General features: G+C 51.3%; 1 protein-coding gene across 5 annotated transcripts in view; it reads right to left on the minus strand.

The window, feature by feature from the left end:
- Positions 1-17941, minus strand: part of CDK11A (cyclin dependent kinase 11A) — a 22133-nt gene extending 4192 nt beyond the window's left edge. The window contains exons 1-17 of one of the 5 annotated variants that reach the window (XM_044445402.1): positions 17857-17941; positions 15404-15531; positions 14706-14821; positions 14068-14192; positions 13189-13327; positions 10184-10320; positions 8423-8539; positions 8232-8327; positions 7916-8077; positions 6921-6986; positions 5649-5824; positions 4507-4597; positions 3417-3538; positions 2219-2324; positions 1982-2103; positions 1482-1589; positions 518-634 (exon numbers count right to left, since the gene is read on the minus strand). In XM_044445402.1, coding sequence (XP_044301337.1) covers positions 518-634; positions 1482-1589; positions 1982-2103; positions 2219-2324; positions 3417-3538; positions 4507-4597; positions 5649-5824; positions 6921-6986; positions 7916-8077; positions 8232-8327; positions 8423-8539; positions 10184-10320; positions 13189-13327; positions 14068-14192; positions 14706-14821; positions 15404-15514 — 1911 coding nt within the window. In that variant the 5' untranslated portion in view covers positions 15515-15531; positions 17857-17941. Of the gene's footprint in view, positions 1-517; positions 635-1481; positions 1590-1981; positions 2104-2218; positions 2325-3416; positions 3539-4506; positions 4598-5648; positions 5825-6920; positions 6987-7915; positions 8078-8231; positions 8328-8422; positions 8540-10183; positions 10321-13188; positions 13328-14067; positions 14193-14705; positions 14822-15403; positions 15693-17856 lie in introns of those variants that run through there. The other 4 variants (XM_044445403.1, XM_044445401.1, XM_044445404.1 and 1 more) reach the window with 4 other exon arrangements.
- Positions 17942-18208: the final 267 nt, after the last annotated feature.

Consider the following 18208-nt stretch of genomic DNA (forward strand, 5'->3'; position numbering starts at 1 on the left):
TCTGTCTGTCTGTGTCTGTCTGTCTGTCTGTCTGTGTCTGTCTGTCTGTGTCTGTCTGTCTGTCTATCTGTCTATCTATCTATCTATATCCTTGGCAGCAGAGTGACTGGCCATGGGAAAGCTTGGACGAGTCCTGGCTAATGATTCGCGGCTCGTGACATCATCGCCTGGCGCCACTACTCCTTTCCGAGCCTGCGCATGGCCCCCAGGTGCACTGTTGCCCGATGCTCGGCTGCTGGGGCAACTGGGCTCGTGTGCCATCGGTTCGCCACCCCTGGCCTAGACCAAGGCTACCGTTGTGTTGGACGAATCTGCCCCGCTCTGTTAAACTGGTGCTTGCAAGCCCTTAGGGGCTGAGACGGGCCTTTTTGTGCTTCCATCATGAAGCACCATGATTGTGAGAGAAATAAAGGGTTGAGGACAGCATTGTTTAACACAGAGTTTCTGCCCCGCCCCCCCGCCCCCCGCTTAGCCAAAATGGATCCCAGGGCGGGCTACATTGCACTGAATGGCTTACCTTGAAGACTTTGTTGATCTGGTCTATTTCCGACTTCCCTGGAAACAGCGGCTTCTGTGTCAGCAGCTCCCCGAAAATGCAGCCCACAGACCACATGTCGATAGCTGTAGAGTATTCCTGGAAGGGGGGGGGCGGAAGAGCGAGGAAAAGTCTCCACGCTGCTAAATTTGTGGGCCAAGAGCCACAGCTGTGATAGGTAAGTACCGAGGGACAAAGGCTGGACCAGGGTGACGAAAAAGCATGCAGGGAATCCGGAGCAGCGTGCCACGAGAAGCGATGGGACATGTCGCAAATTAAGTGACCATGTTGCACGGCAACCAACCCTTTATGAATGTCAGGAGTTGGACAGACCTGGCTTTTCGCCCCCTTGGCCTGCAACCTGGCCCGAGATTTGGCTAAGGGACATCTCTGGGCAAGAGGGTGAGCCACAGATCCTTGCAATACCTAAATCCCAGAGGGATGGAGGCAAGCCCCAGACTGGAGGTTCTACATCCCCAACTCAAAATTAGCAGAGCTGTTTTATGACCAACTAAGAATTGGGATCCGGGTTTTCCAGTGTCTTGGCAATCCTATGAGGTGGGCTGAGCCGTGCACTGAAAAATTAAACACCAAGACAGCGCTTTATGGCTTTGATTCTGGCTCTTCCCAGTTGTGGCCAGATGCTCTCACAATAACGAATTCACACACGATCTCTCGGCCACAGTAAAAAGGACAAGCCTACGTAAGTTTAGACAGAAAGAGGCCCCTCAGCATGCCTCTGCCCCAGCGATGCTGGGGACGGAACGAGGTTTTTCTGTTTGACCTTGCACGGGGTTGCAGCCAAAGAAGCCAAAGCTTACATGCGCATCCCAGATTAGTGACAGACAAGCGTGTGCCACTCCTGAGTCGTTCGGAATAGTCAAACCCTGCAGGAAAAGGTTTTTTAAAAAGAACTCGTAAGAAACGGCTGCTGTGAATCACAAACCTTGGCTCCGAGTAATAGCTCAGGTGCTCTGTACCACAATGTCACGACGACAGGCGTGTACGGCTTCAGAGGCGACCCGTATTCTCGAGCCAGTCCAAAGTCTCCAACCTGAAGCAAGAGGAACGCAAGAATATTAAAAGGGCTGGGCCTGATCCAGTCTCAAAGGGCCCTGCTCCTTTGGATCTTGCTGCTGGCTTTCATACCCCACAACGAGGTGCCAGCCACCAGCACCAACTTTACCAAAGCGACTGAGCCTCTGGATCGAACTTAGAAGGTTGCTGTGGACCTTCTGGAGCCCCCAGATCAGCCTCGCTCAACCTCAATGCCATCGAAAATAGAGGGACTGACGCTGGGTGGGAAGCCTGAATGATGGCCGACCTTGCTCGTTCAGAACAGGCAGGCCCGGTCAAAATCTACCGTGCAGAGCTTGGCTGAGGCCACAAAAGATTTGCCTGCCTAGACCCTCGGCTCCCCTCTAAGGAAGCTGACAGAGCACTTACTTTTAAAATGCCGGCGTGGCTTAACAGCAGGTTGGAGGTTTTCAGGTCCCGGTGAAGGATCCAGTTGTCATGGAGATGCTTCACCCCGTGCAGCAGCTGAATCATTAGTGTCTTCACTTCCCCTGGAATAAAAGCAGCAAAGATCTCTGAGGGTGGGAGAGAGTGGCGACCTGCCTGCATCTTTCCAGTCCAGTAAGGGAACTGGTCCCGTGCCTTGGGATTTGAGACAGGTCCTACCTGGCAGGAACGGCTGTTTCATGGTCTCCATGAGGCTCTTGAGGTCATGTTCGACGTAATTCATTACTATGTAGATTTTGTCCATGTTGCTGCCAACGACAATTTCCTGCAAACGCAGACAAGAAACTGTGGACGTTCTTAGAGGTAGTTGGCTCCCCTCGACGCCATCATGGCACCTAAGCTCAGCCAAGTGGGCGTTCCTGACCATGCTACCCATGTGCCACACTCCAACAGCATGTAAGAGGTGTGCTCTACTCAGCAAACAAGGGGCGGCAGGCATGTTCTTGGGAGGCAGCTCTGATGGGAAAGTTTCCCATGGGATTGGGGCCAAAGCAGAGCAGGATGCACTGAACCTCAGGTGTGGGGCTGGCCCAGATGGCCTCGCTCCACCCCCACCCCCACCGCACACCTCTGCCAATCATTTGGTGTTTCCCTGACCTTTGCGTTGAGAAAAATCGAACTATGGCTTTGCTCCTGGAACATTTAAGCTAAAATAAATTGTCCCTTTGAGTTACGTTTGGTACTCTGGCCCTGTGCTAGGAACCTAAGGGGAGCCTGCAGGATCAGACCAGGGTCTTCTTGCCCAGCATCCTGATCACACATGGGCCAAGCAGTTGCTCCAGTGGGACACCTGCGGGCAGGAGGCGCCTTCGTCCCTGCCTCCCACCTTAGAGTCCCCCCCCAGAGAGCTTCTCTGAGATTGAGATCAGAGCTCAGGTTGAAAAGGAATCATCAGCGTCACTGCCCTGAAGTTCAGAGCCCCAGTGTGGATTCAGGCTCTAGCGCGCGCTCTCTCTCTCTCTCTCTCTCTCTCTGTGTGTGTGTGTGTGTGTGTGTTTGTATGCTGTTCCCTTGCTATATAGCCTCGGGATGGCTCACAGAAATAAATAAATATTGTACCAATACAGTTAAAAGCCTGGAAACACCCTGGCTGCACAATTAAAACCAATAAATATTAAACATTGTTAAAATATTGTTTGAATAAAAAGGTCTTGGCCTGGCGCCGAAAAACAAACGATGACGGCGCCAGGTGGACCTCTCTGGGGAGCACATTCCGCAGATCTAGCCCAAGCTTTCCCTTTTCCAATGCGGTGATGGGGCCAGAGCTGGCTGAAGAGTGCGGGATGCGTTCACAACAGGGAGAAAACCCACGCAGGGCTCTAGCTGGCCGCACTCGATCAAGTGTCCGCCGTCTTACCCTAACCGTGACAATGTTCGGGTGCTGAGCCTTCAGGATGGTGTTGATTTCACGTAATGAGGTAATGGGGAAACCTTCCTTCTCCTTCTCCATCTTCAGTCGTTTCAGTGCCACAATCTCATCTGGAAAGAATCCCGTGCCGTTTGTTAATATTGGCAATTCTGGCGGGGCTGAACAGGAGCCCGCAGGGCAGACTCCCACATAATCCCATTTCACAGAGGGGTCTCGGACAGAGTGTCACACAAAGCCGGAAGTCCCACGGCTGCTGATGCAAATGAGAAGCAAGACAAGGGGAGCCAAGGCCGGACAGGGCTGGTTTATGGGCACACGCGTGTGACAGGCACGTGCAGCACCACAACCTTGTACCCAGGAACTCCAGAGACGGCGCAAGGAGCCTTCTGGTTACGGGACATATGCCCTTCCTTTAAAAGAGAGCTCTTCCAAAGCGCAGGCTACAATTATCAGTGGCAACCTCCCGCTGATGGGTCTTGAAATAATAACAGGCATGGCAACAGCAATTTATTTCTACACCACTCAGCTCGCTCAGCAGTTTACAGGAATGTAAGTGTGACATCTACAAAGTCAGCCATAGCCAAAAAAGCAACAACAAGGCAGCGTGTTGTGTCGACTGGATGACTAAACAGCGCACTGAAAAGAAAAATTCCTAGCTTTTCTTCGGAAGGACCACGGGGGAGGAAGTGAGCAGGCCATGAACAAGGGAGGATTCCAGAGAGTGCTGGGGCCAAGACTAAAAAGACCCTGTTCCTTGGCGTGGCCACCTGGGACCCCACAGATGATGGCACTTCAAGACGGGGGGAAAGGTTAAGGAGATGCTGGCTGTACTGATGCCAGAGGGGTCTTTCGAGGGGCGAACTGAAGGACGGTGAACAAGGGCCGGCTCTCCATGCACAAGGTCTCATGGCGAGGACCTACTACTTCCAGGCAAAAGGAGTGAAGAACAGATGGTGGGAAGGCGTTTTCTGCACCTTAGACCCTGAAGGGCTCCTGCCGGCCAGGGCAGGCAATTCCAGGCTGAGCAAGCTCATCTCTACTGAGCACTCTAGCGGAACTTTGCGGAAGACATGCCAACCTGTTTTTTTATCCTTGGCTCGGTACACGACGCCATACGTCCCCTCCTCAATCCGGTTCAAGCACTGAAATTCCTCCACGCTGCGGCAGCCCTAGCGAGACGACAGAAAGGCACACATTTCCCCCGAGTTTGCATGAATTATCCCCTTTCCATGAGTCACGTGGAAGGGCGGAGAGCTGCACACTGCAATTCGGCAACTCCTTCACACTCCCAGGATTCTACCACACTGTCTGCTTCACTCCCATAGGGGCTAGAACTTTGGTTCAAAGATATTTTTTAAAAAGGGGGCCAAGAGGCTTTATTCCAGGCAGATGTAACAGCCACCAGGCTATGAGCTGATGAGGCGCAGGGACTGGAAGCAGGAAGAGGAGGCAGCTGCGTGCTTTGCTCAAGTGCGAAGAAGCGACAATGACACACAGTTTGGCCTCTGAGCGGCCCCACCCACGAATACACGACTGGTCGCACCTACTTTTTTGTGAGCCGCCCCGAGGCTTTGTTGCGATGGAGGCGGCACAGAAATGTTTTAAATAAATAAATACTAGCTCAAGGGAGTGGGCAGACAACCTGGACAACATCTCCCATAAATTCTGCCTGCACGGCCAGTGAGGCAGGAACGTGGGAGTGGTGATTCAGAACTCCTGGAAGCCGTTTCTGCTCACTGCAGCAGGGCCTTCTGAACAGGCAGCCCCCCGCCCCCATCTGTCAGGATTCCCAAAGCAGCCACTGGTCCGAGAAGACCGAAGACCCCGGGGGAACAGAGGACGCGTTCGCGCATCGTGCGAAGCCGCCCTGGAGCAGCCCGTCACCGGCGAGACTGGAGAAAGCGGCACGAGGGGTTCTGCCCACCTGCTCAGTGCCCCCGTGGCTGAACCCGCGATAAAATCATTTCCCTGAGTCCAGACATGACAAGTCGTTGCGGGGGAAATGACCCCACAACCCCCCTCCGCCTGGCTTGCTCCCTGCGAGATAAGCCACCCCGCGGAAAGCGCCCCGAGTTCAGATGACACAACCAACTGCGTCATGTGAGCCCAGTCAAAGCCTCGGCCTTCCTAGGAGCAGCTGATACCTCTCGGCCTCTCCGGTGGCCCTGTGGGAACTTAAGTGGCAGGGGAGAATCCCAGGATCTAAGCTGCTCTCCAAACCTGAAGGGCAGGCAGGTATTTAGGTAGCTCTTGCTTCAGCTCCACCGGCGATGACACAGGCGAGTCAGGAAGATAATCCCCCTCCGTCATGGCGTTGGACTGTGGGCTTCCCTCTCCCGCTTCTTCCTCCTCCCCTTCGCTCCCTGCGGAATCCCGGTCAAACCTCGACTCTGTAACTTTAAACGTCAGAATCAGATCGTGGAAGCCGGTGCCTGTTTGCATTCTCCCCCAAAACAAGCTCCCAAGCAAGGCAAGGACACGACATACTCCCGCAGGAGGCTTCGAAGGATCCATCCTCCAGCCGGAGGATCTGCTGAGGTGCCACGCTGATTGACCCTGCTCACCTCCATGCAGGTGTCCCTCCCCCTTTTTCAAAGCCCCCTAAGCCAGTGTGGGTTGCCACATCTTGTGCCAGTGGGTTCTGGACCGCTACGCAAAGGAACATGTCATCTTCGGCTGCCCCAGGACCAAGTGCTAATCAAAACACCATCAGCCACTGAAATATGTATTTGGGAAATGGAAGGAAGGAAGGAAGGACGGAAGGAAGGAAGGGCATCTTGCTGTCATTTTGCACAACAGTACGTCATAATCATACAGGATCCATGATGCTAAATAAGAATAACTGGTAATTCACACTACTAATCTTAAGACAACTAGTAAAATCAGGAATTGTCATTGCAGGAAACAGGGTGGTGAATCTTCTAAGCCTGCAGGTTAGGAGTGCCGTCTGACAGAGTTGCTCATCTACTCTGTGTCCGAGTGTGTCAGGCAGAAAGAGCAGTGCTGACATCACAGAGGGGCCACGACAGAAAGGCCATGCCTGGCTTCGCTGCTCAGAGGCTATGGAGCGCTGGACCACCTTCGGAACTGCAGGAAAAATGTGGGGAAATGTGCATTTCCCCCGCCCCCCATAAGCTAAACGGTGCTTTGCTGGGGATCTCTGCAAGAATACAAGTTCAGAAAATGGAAGAAAATCCCATTAGTTCTGAGTGGAGACCAGAACGAAAGCCAGCTGATATTCTACGAAACTTGCAATGTACAGCTGTGAAAGCCGCAAGCAGCCATCTATGTTCTGTGCTTTATGCTTATGTAACAGGGCGACACCACTGCTCACCTGCCTCTGGATCGAGACGATAAGCATGAGGACCAACTAGGTTTTTTTCCGGTTTCTTAACAGAGCCCCTTCCCAAAGCCAACCAGATGAGGAATGCTAAGGACATGGGAGGATGGGAGGCTGACGCAGAAAACCACATGGAGCGCTTCTTATCTTACCAACTGGAATGTGGTCTCCGTTTTCCCTTTCTTCCTCTTCGCTCATTTCATCTTCGCTCACCTCTTCTGTAAGGGAGAAAAATGGAATAAATGAGCATCAAGGAAATCCATTTCTGAAGGCTACTCTGCATGAAACACAGACCAAGATAAGCGAGTTCGGAAGTAAGCCATTGCAGATCACCGAGGGTGGTGATGGAACATTTGTGAAGGCCCCTGCTTAGAAAAAATCCCTCCTGCACACAGTCCTGGAGAAGGATATCTGAAGTGGTACATGCCCAGAATTCTAGCACTTTATATTGCAATCCTAAGTATACTTACCTGTGCTGAATTGAATGACACTCCCTTTTATTTAAAGGTTTTCTACAGCAGCCTTTCAGCAAAACGCTCCCAGAACTCGCTCACTTCTGAGTCAAGATGCATACGAAGCCTTGTACCCTTCGGAGATGTAACACATAAGAACGCTTTTGGATAACAAAAGGCATCCTTTTGCTGAAGTTATTGAGGCTTTTTTAATATGGCTCACTTCTTCAACGTCCTGCATTAATCTGGTCTCCGCTGCATCCACACCTGCTTGAAGCTGGGTTCCAAGATGCAGGCAGCAAGGACTGACGGGGCTTTGTAAAATGCTGAGAGTCAACGGCAGCACCCGCACCACGAAGTGGCAGGATAAGGAAAACGCTGAGATTTGCGGAAGGGGGAAAGACCCTTGAAGGGAAAACCCAACCTGCAAACGGCCTAGCGATTTTAAGCATGCTCATTCCACAAACAAGGAGCTGGGGGACAGTAAAGACAGGAAGGAGCGAAGGAGATGGAGGGTCTGGAATGCAGCAGAGGGAGGCACTCTGCACCGGGACGCCAAGCCGTCGGGATGACCTGCAGCAGTGCTGCTACTCCTAGCTGGAGTAAAGTAACTCCAACTCCTAGTTGGAGTAAAAATGTTTTAATAAATAATTAATAAATAAAGCCAGAAGGCGTGACAGAAACACGCCACTCACCAGCCGACTGCTCCGTCACTGCGGAATTGCTGCCCGTCTCCTCTTCCTCCTCCTCTTCCTCCTCCTCCTCCTCCTCGGATTCTTCACTACTGGACTCCTCCTCCTCATCCTCTTCCTCTTCCTCCTCCTCCTCTTCCTCCTCTGAACCAGACCCAGATTCCCCTACAGGAAGCACCAGGGACAGAAAACATGGACAGAAATGTTTTAATAAAATAAATAAAATAATAATAAAAAGAACAGTACGAAACGCCCCCCCACTCACCAAACAGCGCGACGGTTTATTAAGACGACCACGGGGTCTCACAGCACTACCTACCTGATGAGGGTTCCGCCGAGCTGGTTTTTCTCTCGCTGTCGCTAATGTCCTGAAGGTCAGAAAGGGGGTCTCTCTCCTCTGGCTTTTCCTCTTTCACTGTATGGAAGAGACACATCGGTGCTGAAAGGGATCCCCCTGCAGATGCCTCACTGACGCGCAAAGAGCGGCAGCGACGCAGACGGAAGCGCTACCTGGCTTTCTGATCTCCCCTTGCTCAAGCTTCTCCCGCTGCTGCCGCAGAGGACTGCGGCTCCAAATCCTCACTTTCTCCCCGTATTCTTCTCGCACCGTTCTGTGATGTGCTGAAACTGGGGAGACACAAGGAAACGCACTCTGTGAGAGCCGCCCTGCACGCCTCTTCCTGTCCTCTGTCCAGCCTCTGAGCTCTGCCAAGGAGGTGCCCGCAGGCGTGGACCGATACAGAACTGCCTCACACGCCTGGCTTTCTGACCTCCGTCCACTTCGAAGACACGCTGCCATAATCCGGCAGGAGGAACCCATGAAAAGAGGCTTGCAAAGGTGGACGTGGCAGGCTGGTGTTCGGCATTGCCGCAGCTCCGTCCTGACCCGCTCTCGCTGTCGCCATTCCCCATCCCCATCCCAAATAGTCAGATCAGGGCTCTGCAGTTGCTACACACATCCAGCCCTCACTGGGCTGTTTTGGGGGTTCACTGGGCTGTTTTGGGGGTTCTTCCGACCTTAAGGATTTTCTAAGGTTTCTAAGGGAAAGATTGAGACAAGGTCTTTGCGATGAGGACAATACAAAACCGGAAGCAAGAGCAGCAGCAACAGAAGACACACATTATGCTACAGCAGCCCGTGAGACGGCCTTCCCCAGCTGGGGGCCCTTCGCTGTCTGTTCCTTTTCAGTTCAGCTCCCATCCACCCCTGCCATGGCCAATGGTTGGGAATGCTGGGAGATGCCAGCCTGGGGAAGGCTGCCGAGGGACCTCCCAGAAATCGCACTCCTCTGCTGGGATGGAGCCTTCGCACCAACATCCAGCAGAGCCAAAGGGTAGGTGGCTTGATTGTACCCTTGCTCTGCGAAATGCAGCAAAAGGGGAAAGTGCCCGGTGCTGCACTGTGAATGCAGGCATGAGACGCTTGGGTTTTGTGAACTTGGCAAGGCGGAGATTAAAACCCCTCCCTGCCAGCTTTTGATGGTTCCTCTTTGTGCAGTCTGAGGATGCTTGGAGAGACGGACCACCCTCCCCCCGCCCCATGTGCCTGACGCATGGCTAAACCGAGCGGGGAAGGCCTGACATATCCGCAACAGCGATCGATGGTTGTCTGTGAAGGGACCGTTCCGTCTGAGCTGGAAGAAGCTGGAAGAAGGGTATGGATGCTTCTAGTGAAAGGCATCATTGCTCCTTGCCGTTGGCGTGGCAAACGATCGGATGACAGGATCACAACAAGATCACCCCCGAGGTGTAGAACAGTTCCCCAAGCCCACTGCCCTTGCGGGACACAAGACGTTGCCGCTCCATGGCAGAGCACCCGCTTTGCACGCAGACGGTTCCAGGTGTGAGACCTTGCCTGGTCGCCAGCAGTGACCAGGGGTGCCATGCAGGTGGGTGGAGGAAGGATGCAGCTTTCCATCCCTCCACCACTTACCTGTGGCATTTCCTTCTTCCATGACCATCCCAGAAATGCAGTGGGCTGACGGAAGGGATGCAAAGGGATCTGTCCCTCCATTGCGAGCCCACTTGATAAATGTTGTTTTGCTGGCCTAAAAGGATAGGAGGAGTTTCTGCCATGGCTGTAGAAGAGGTGGCGTCCTCTCCCCGTGGCCAGCACGGACTGAGGCTCATAAGAAGTTTCCGTTGTTTTTCTTCCAGGCTTGTAAATGTGGGCAGGCTGATTTATAAAGCTACGCAAATAAATCAGCACGTCCCATTAAGCAACCGAGAATGATTTGAAGAAAGGCCCAGCTGAACCCACAAACTACTTACTCTCTCGCCTGGCTTCCCGTTCTTTACGCTTTTCCTCGGCACGCCTTTCCCGTTCTTTTATCTCCCGCTGCTCTTTCTGCTGCTCTCTCATCTTCCTCTCTCGTTCCCGCTTCCTCTCCAGCTGCTCCAGACGGTCCCTACAGAGGTGTCATGCGCCGGTTATTTCTGCTCTTCCTTACTGTTGTTGCACCTCTTGGCAACTTTGAACTATCTGATGTTTGTTCTCTCGAAGGGGAATCGTGGCTTATAGATTTTCGTTTAGGGCACAGATTTATGGTTTAGGACACGGAACAGACACTCTGAATTCTGGCCATATTTTCCACACAGAGAAGCTAAGCTTATTCCACTGACACAAGAAAGGCACAAAAAGAACAGGCAGGGCTAGGAGGAAGCTTGGACTCATGTGGAGGGCATGCACCGAGCTAACAGACCGGACGCTTTTTTCTTGCATGCGAAGTTTCAAGAGCCGTTTGACATATAACATCTGGGGGCTATCATTCAAGAAAGAACAAGTGCCAATTTTGCAGAGGCTGATCATCTTGGCAACAGGACTGCTAATGACGAATTTCAGATGAATGTCTCTTGGCTGAATAATAATCTGAAAGATGAACCAACATTCTGCCTGCAACCGCAGTCCTCTTGATCCTCCTTTCATGGCATAAACAACCCAGGACATCTTCACCGAACCTGTTTCCCATATTATCTGAGCAGGGGGGCAATTCTGATTCATGAAGCAGGTAAGAACTCACAAAGGTTATCAGACTACTGCTATCAATAATCCAGACCGGTACCATGTGCCAGAAGCACAAAACAAGTAACAGAAATGTGTGCATACGGTCTATAGCTCAAACACACGATCATATTCACAGAAAGGCATATTCTATAGCATAAAGGAGTCTGAGTGCTAATAAAATGGGAATGTTTTAATGACATTTTAAAATTATTTCTATTGTCTTCTGTTAAAGCAAGTAAAGGATTAAATACTGAGACCGTAAAGCAGTAATAAGCGAGCAGGGCTGTCCATCCTGTGTCTGAACTAAGACTTGTGCTCCGTGTCTGGATCAGGAAGTTGGTGGTTTCTAGATTCGAACCAGGTTAGGATATGAAACTCTGGCTTGATTTTGGTTTAATATCCTCAGCTTTCTGAAGTCAGTTACCATGGTTTCTGGGTTGTAGAACAGGAAATTGCGAACCTTCAGAGGAATAGTACTTCTCATTACCAGATGTCAGGAAATAGCTACTGCCATCTTGCATTGTTTATGAACTTCTGCAAGGCATTGTGCCAACATCTGGTAGAGAGAGGGAACTAGCTGAAATGAAACTTGAGTCCTTCTAGGGTGTTACCATAGCCCAGTGCAGGTAATCTTGTGACAACTCATTTTTGCTAGATTTCTGCTTATGGAGAAATCCTGACTCTGCTCTATCAATGCTTCGGAGCACGCGCATCTGCCTACTGTAAGGAATAAAGCCCAGCTTTTAATGCCTTGCCATAGCAATACAGCAGCGGCAGAAAAAGCTTCACAGAAATAAAGGTGTGCATTGTGAGCCTAGACACCTGACGCTGAGCTCCAAAGCTGAGCAGTGTGATAATCCTATTACGTATGTATGCATGCATGTAGGATATTTGTGTACCGTCCTTTGCGAGAGCCTCAGGACGGCTTCCACAAATAAAATTCCAATACATAACTGTATAACATAAATAAATTAGCGACACACTCTGGCTGCGAATAAAATATGGTAATAAAATTCAATACTAAAACTTGTGAAAATATTGATTAAATAAAAAGGCCTTAACCTGGCGCCGAAAAACAAATAATGGGGGCGCCAGGCGGACCTCTCTGGGGAGCGCATTCCATAGGTGGGGCGCCACCGCAGAGAAGGCCCTCCTCCGGGTACTTTGCCTCCTAATGTCTTTTACAGAGGGTTCCCGGAGGAGGGCCTCTGTTACCGATCTCAGGGGGCAGGAGGGCAAATAGGGAAGAAGGCATTCCTTTAGGTATCCTGGTCCCAAGCCATTTAGGGCTTTATAGGCAATAACCTATTAGAATTTGCAGATTACACTTTATGAACCTCAGACTCAGGCTAGTAACGAATCCATCACCTTAGTCACCTACGTCAAATTAGAATTGCCCTCAAGAAAGCAGGTGGTGATGCCTTACAGAAAAAGACTCCAAGGCACAAGCATTTGACATGACACCTGTACGGCCAGGGAGACTTGCAAAACTGCTCTGGGCCGGTTGTATTTCTGGACTAGGCGGAGTAGGATGCTTACAGCCCAACTCTAAGTGGTCCGTTAGCTGACTGGTTTCACCTGGCTCCGGACCAGGTGGCCCACGTGTGGATGAAACCCTGCCACTGGAATGAAAGTGAACTGTTCTCTCCCCTGTGGAAATCTGCCTGCTTTTAAAACAGGCACTTCACTGAGCCCATGCCGAATTCAGAAACGCCTCCCTCCTGGATATCTGCTTCTGTTGCACCTTTGGCTCAAAACCGGCCCAAAATTCGTCTGATCTTGCATAATCCTTTGGCTGCACTGAGGAGCTGTTTGAATCCTGAAGCCCTCCTTAAGCCTTGACCACCCCCCTACACCTCTAGTTTTTCAAGTTTCACCAAGCACTGCCCGTGTGCCTTTCCAAGCCTCTCTCTGCAACCCTAACCTGCTTGCAAAAACAAGCAGAGTTTCTTAGAAAGTCGAACGCAGTAAGTGAAGAGCACAAACTAGCGCTTTTCTGCTCTTCTGCTGAACTGCAGCCCAAACAGGTGGTTGCGGTCCTGTGCCCCCGCCCACCTTGCAAAGAGATGCCCTTGCTTGAATTTTGGAGTCACGATCGCATCCCTGCAGCACTGGAGTTCGTACTGGCTGCCTCACGTTATTCCGCAGGAGGTAACAGAAGCACATAACCAAGGGAACTAATGGGTGATGGAATTCCAACAGAGCAGGCGAGAGAAGCCCCATGTTAAACAGGTTCTGGGGAGGGAGTTTCGGGCCGGGGTGGGGGATTTACCTCTCTCTCCTGGAATGCTCCCTAGCCATTTCCCTCCTTTTCTGCCTCTCCCATTCACGGCGGGCCTTATCCTGCTCTTCTCGATGCCTCTTTCTACGTTCATGCTCGCGCTCCTTCTCTTTCACCCTAGCATGTTTCCCTAGTAATAGAGATACAAAGAAAAGGCCAAACCGTTACCCCCTCCCATTTGGAACTCTAAAAATAAAAGAAGCAGAGGGAGAAGCACCGACTTTTTCATTAAAAAAACAAAAACAAAATCAGCCACCAGGACTATGATTTCCCATGAACTTAGATGGCTTTAGGAAAAGACCCACAAATGAGTCTATTGACGGCGTAGCTCCAAAAGAGACCTCCACCCGCAAGGCAGAAAAGGCACAATGCTATGTCTGTTTAGACTGAAAGAGGCTGACAAGCCCCAGCTGGCTGGGACATGCTGAGAGCTGTGGGGCTCTTTTTGGTTTCAAAGCGCCTCGGGAACTGCAGGGAACGTCCAGCACTTCTGCGGCCGGTTTGGGCATGTCTGGAAGTCTCTGGCTGTTGGCGAAGGGATGCTAGCTGGGAGGGACCACCCCCGAGCTTAGGGCTTAGCGCACGTGTGTTTTCCGAGAGCTCACACGGGCAGGCTAACTGCACGGACAGAAGGTGCTCGGCCTCACCCGGGAAAGACGACGATGGACCACCACTCCCGCACGGCTTCTGAGCTACCTGGCAGCATCTGTCTGGACACTGGGCCAGGGTGGATCCTCGAGCTGCCCGAGCAAGGCCATTACTGAGTGCTGGGTGACAGAGACCGATCCCCGCTTCGACCCCGCTTAAAAAAAATCCACCCATTTCTATGCGCGGGGCGAGCAGCTACACGGGAGGAACACGCAGGAGCACCTTCTGCTGAGTGGCTGCGGTGCCGCCGCTTCTCCTTCCTCTTCTCGTCCTTCCTGTGGTGGGCCTTCTCCTTCCGGGACATTTGCTGTGGCGGCTTGATGGCCAAGGAGTCGTCCTCCTCTCCCCTGCAGAGCACACAGGGAGGGAAACGGGGCGGGATCATGAGTCCGGAGAGCTGCCATCTAGTCGTGAAGCATGCGATCTAATGAGCTACGCCCACTTGTTTTCGCGAAAGGGCCTGAGGTGCCAGATTCATCCTGCGCCTTCAGGAAGTTTGGGGCAGTCACACTCTCCTGCTCAGGTGCCAATTAAACCTTTCTTAGAGTTAGCAGCATAGCAACTTTACAGAGGTCGCCCCCTCCTGGAATTGTACTCTGGGCATTTGTAGTACACTGATCTCTGAGTGCTGGGAGCCTGTTTGAGCAGAAGATCTTGCTAGTCAGTAAAACCTTTTCCATTTCCCCAATATTTTAAGGCTTGATTGCCATTTTACTATGGGTTTTATTGCTAGAAATCAATTAGGTTGCTAAGAATTTTGTTTCATTCTTTCATTAAACAGCTTTAAACAAATAAAATAAATAAATAAAAACTAGAGCAAAGTTAGATGCTTTCTAACTCCCAATTAGATGCTTTCTTACCTGTCTTCCATAGAGTCTTCCCTCCGGTAAGGTGAATTCCTGATAGTTATCTCCATGCGGTGGTCTCTCAGCTCTCCCTCTTCGAGGGAATCACGCTTTGAATCCCGATCATCAGACTATGACGGATTAGGAAAAGAAAGGACAAAGAACGGACATGAATGAAACATAATTGATGCAGGCAGAAGGTACTAAAAATGATGCTAGTTGGGGGCGAAATACTGCTAATGGAGGAGTAAGCAACACAGAGCCTTTGGATATATGGGACTACAAGTCCCATCAGCTCCAGCCAGGGACGGATTGAACTAGCGTGACTTGTAATATGAACCAATGCTTACTTGGCCAGATTTTCTCTTGTCACCCAGTAAAGGCATCTGGGGACAGGGTGTCAAATCAGCTACAAAGATGAGTCAACACAGCTGTTTATATCCACCTTTTCCCTTGGAGTCCAGGTAGAATTTAAATATCAGCATCAGAAGTAGCACACACCTGTTAGCGCAAGGCAGCACAATGCATCATTACAAGCTCAGTTCTGTGGTTTTTCACTTAGAAGCAGGCCTCATTAAATTAAATGGCGCTTACTCCCAAGGTGATATGTGCTAGACCACAGACAGGGCCAGAAGCAGCCTTGGACTAACGGGTGGAGTACAAAAAAAAAAGATAAAACATTTAAGCGACTGGCTTGAACGTGGCAAACTTACATTCTTGAGGCGCTTTATGTCAGCCTTCTCCTCTTGTTCCTTGCGGCGTTTCTTCTCCTGAAGAATTTCATCTAATGTTTTAACTTTCCAAGATTCCTTTTCATCACCCATTTGCGTGAAAAAAGGCACTAGGAGGGAACACAACCACCAAATCAGACCGCTGCTGTCCAGCTGCAGGCAAGCACCATGGAGCCGACTGCAAAATATTCTTATCTGTGGGTCTTCCTCAGAAAAGCATCCGGCAACTTCAATTAGCTCAAAATGAAGCAGTGAGAGGCTTAGCTGATCTCTGTCACAAGACAACATAAAATACAACTCCAGTACCTTGCTTATGATCACGGACATACAGAACTGCCTTAGAAAAGGTGAGACCGTGCCCTCCGTTTATCTCTTCCTGCAAGGATATCCACGGGTTGTCCACCCCTGCACCACCATCACCTTTCCCCATGTTATTTTTAAAACGTGAAAGCTACTAAAACACTGTTCTCTTTTGGGTAAACTGACACAGGCAGCAGAGAGGTAATGAGAGAGGCCGCCTCATCTTGCTGTCAACCTCTTTCTTCTAGTTCTCTCTACATGCCTGCCTGAAAGGCTGTCGGAGAAAGAACAGATCATCCTTGCCAGAGGCCGGAACAGATTCCTTGCAAAGGATTTTGAAATTAAGCAGAGACCTGCTGCCCGAAAACACACACAGAGGGAAATCTTCAATCATGGCTTGTGTATCAAAACCAGCCCTGCTGAAAGTGTCTCTCAGGGTCACATTCCCTAAAGCAAAGATAAGCACTCAGATACAATGGGGATCCTGATCGTAAACAAATACAAAAGTTCTTACTGGACACAGTGCAACTGACTTCTAAGCAAGCGCACACAGGAATTAGATACAAACTAAATTAAAGCAAGCCCTCCACTGCAGTTTTGGGATAAATGCAGACCCAAGGCATGAGAAGGGGCAGACTGCTAGAATGCAACCACCTCAGTTGACATTATTTCTTTTGTAAAGCCAGTTCTTTTAATAATTATTTCTATGTTAATCACCTTGGAGGCAGGGAAGAAATGTTTTGAACAATTCTGCAGACCAGAAGCATAAGAGACCAAACCAGTTTCCCTCAGCTATTATTTATCGACTGCACTCTATAAAGTAGGGTTCCACACACGTGCATTCAGAAGCAAACTTCACTCACTTCAAAGAACTTGCTCTCAGATAAGTTTGCAAAGGTTTAACACTTTATTTTTTCGATTTATATCCTGCCTTTTTCCTACAAAGGGCTCAGGGCAGCTTACATTATTCTCCTCCTCCATCTTATCCCCACGACAACAACCCTGTGAGGTAGGCTGGGCTGAGAGTCTGTGACTGGCCCGAAGTCACCCAGCTGGCTCCATGGCCAAGCGGGGACTCGAACCTGGATCGTCTGAGTCCCAGCCCCATGCTCTTCACCACTACACCACACTGGCTCTCACTTTAAGCGAATAACACTATTTGAGGAGCCAAAGTTACTGGAGAACTCCCCACACAAGGTCTGAAGCAGTGCTGGCTTCAGAAGGGGGAGTCAGAGATCCATTCGGACTCCTCTTGTAGGCAGTGCTGAAACAGTGAGGTCAGCTGCCCTCCAGTTAGATAGCTGACCGCAGGGTTGAGGAAATGGGGGGCTTTCTTGGACAGGGAGGGGAGGATACGGGCTGTCCTGAGCCTCTTCCAGAGTCCTCCCTCCTATTCTGAAGTGCCATCTCTAGGCAGGCAGAAAAGCTCTTCCAGAAAAATATGCTGGGTGGGAGAATGAGGAGGCAAAGAGTGCCTCCACTCTGCACTAGATGACCAGGAATCTCTGATCATCAAGGGATTAATTCCAGACAGAAAAAAAGTGCCACATCACGGAGAATTCCCCATCCTACCATCAGATGGATGGGAAATGCTGAGAGCTGCGGGACTTTTTCAATCTCTGAGATTGCATCTTTCAAGCAACGTATTAAGCATGGAACAGAAGTTCAGCAGCAGCAGCAGCAGCAGGTATAAGAATCTCACCAGTAACGGAAAACAGTCCTCCAATTAAGAAGCAAACAAACAGCCCATCCGCGAACCTTTGAATCTGCAGCCACAAGCCTGCGGCCGCGATATAACGGACAGCCTGAGACTGGCGAGACGAGGCTGAATCCGCCACTCGGCGGCAGCCTCTCCCCGACTGACCAACCTCGCAGGGTTGTCGCGAGGCCAAACCGAGGGAGAACGTCCGGAAGGCCACCCGGAGCTCCCCGGAGGAAGAGGGGCGCGCCCGTTGTCACGGGACAGCGGCGGGGCATGGCCACAACCGCACCGTCCGCGGCGGGCCACCCCTCCAACGCCGCCCCGCCAAGGTAGGCCACTCCGGGGCCGGTCCTCCTCCCTCCGCAGAGGGCCCGCGCCACTCTCTTCCGCCCGGCCCCACGGCGAAGGGAGCCCAGCCGCGCAGGCCGCTCACCTTCCTTCTCGCCCAGCCGCCGCCGCCGCCGCCACAATCCTCTTGCCGGAGATGGAATGCCCGGAAGCGCGGCGCCCGGTGCACGCAAGACTTCCGGCGCTGGAGAGTGACGTCACGGGCGCCCACCTGCGCGACCCTCGGCTGACTCTTCCAGGCATGTGGGAGCGGCGTTCCAAAGCCCATAGACTCTCACAAGTCTAGACCCGCAGCGCGTGCCTTGCCTCCGGGTTCGCTAAGCACTCAGCGCCTCCCAGGCGGAAGGAAGGATCGCTCAGATGTCAAGGGGGAGCTTTCATAGATTCACTAAATTGTAGAAGCGTAGATCCTCTCAGACTTCACGTTCCTTAGCCAG

Source organism: Varanus komodoensis, unplaced genomic scaffold, assembly GCF_004798865.1.
Source record: "Varanus komodoensis strain SLA01 unplaced genomic scaffold, ASM479886v1 scaffold48, whole genome shotgun sequence".
NCBI classification, from domain to species: Eukaryota; Metazoa; Chordata; class Lepidosauria; order Squamata; family Varanidae; genus Varanus; species Varanus komodoensis.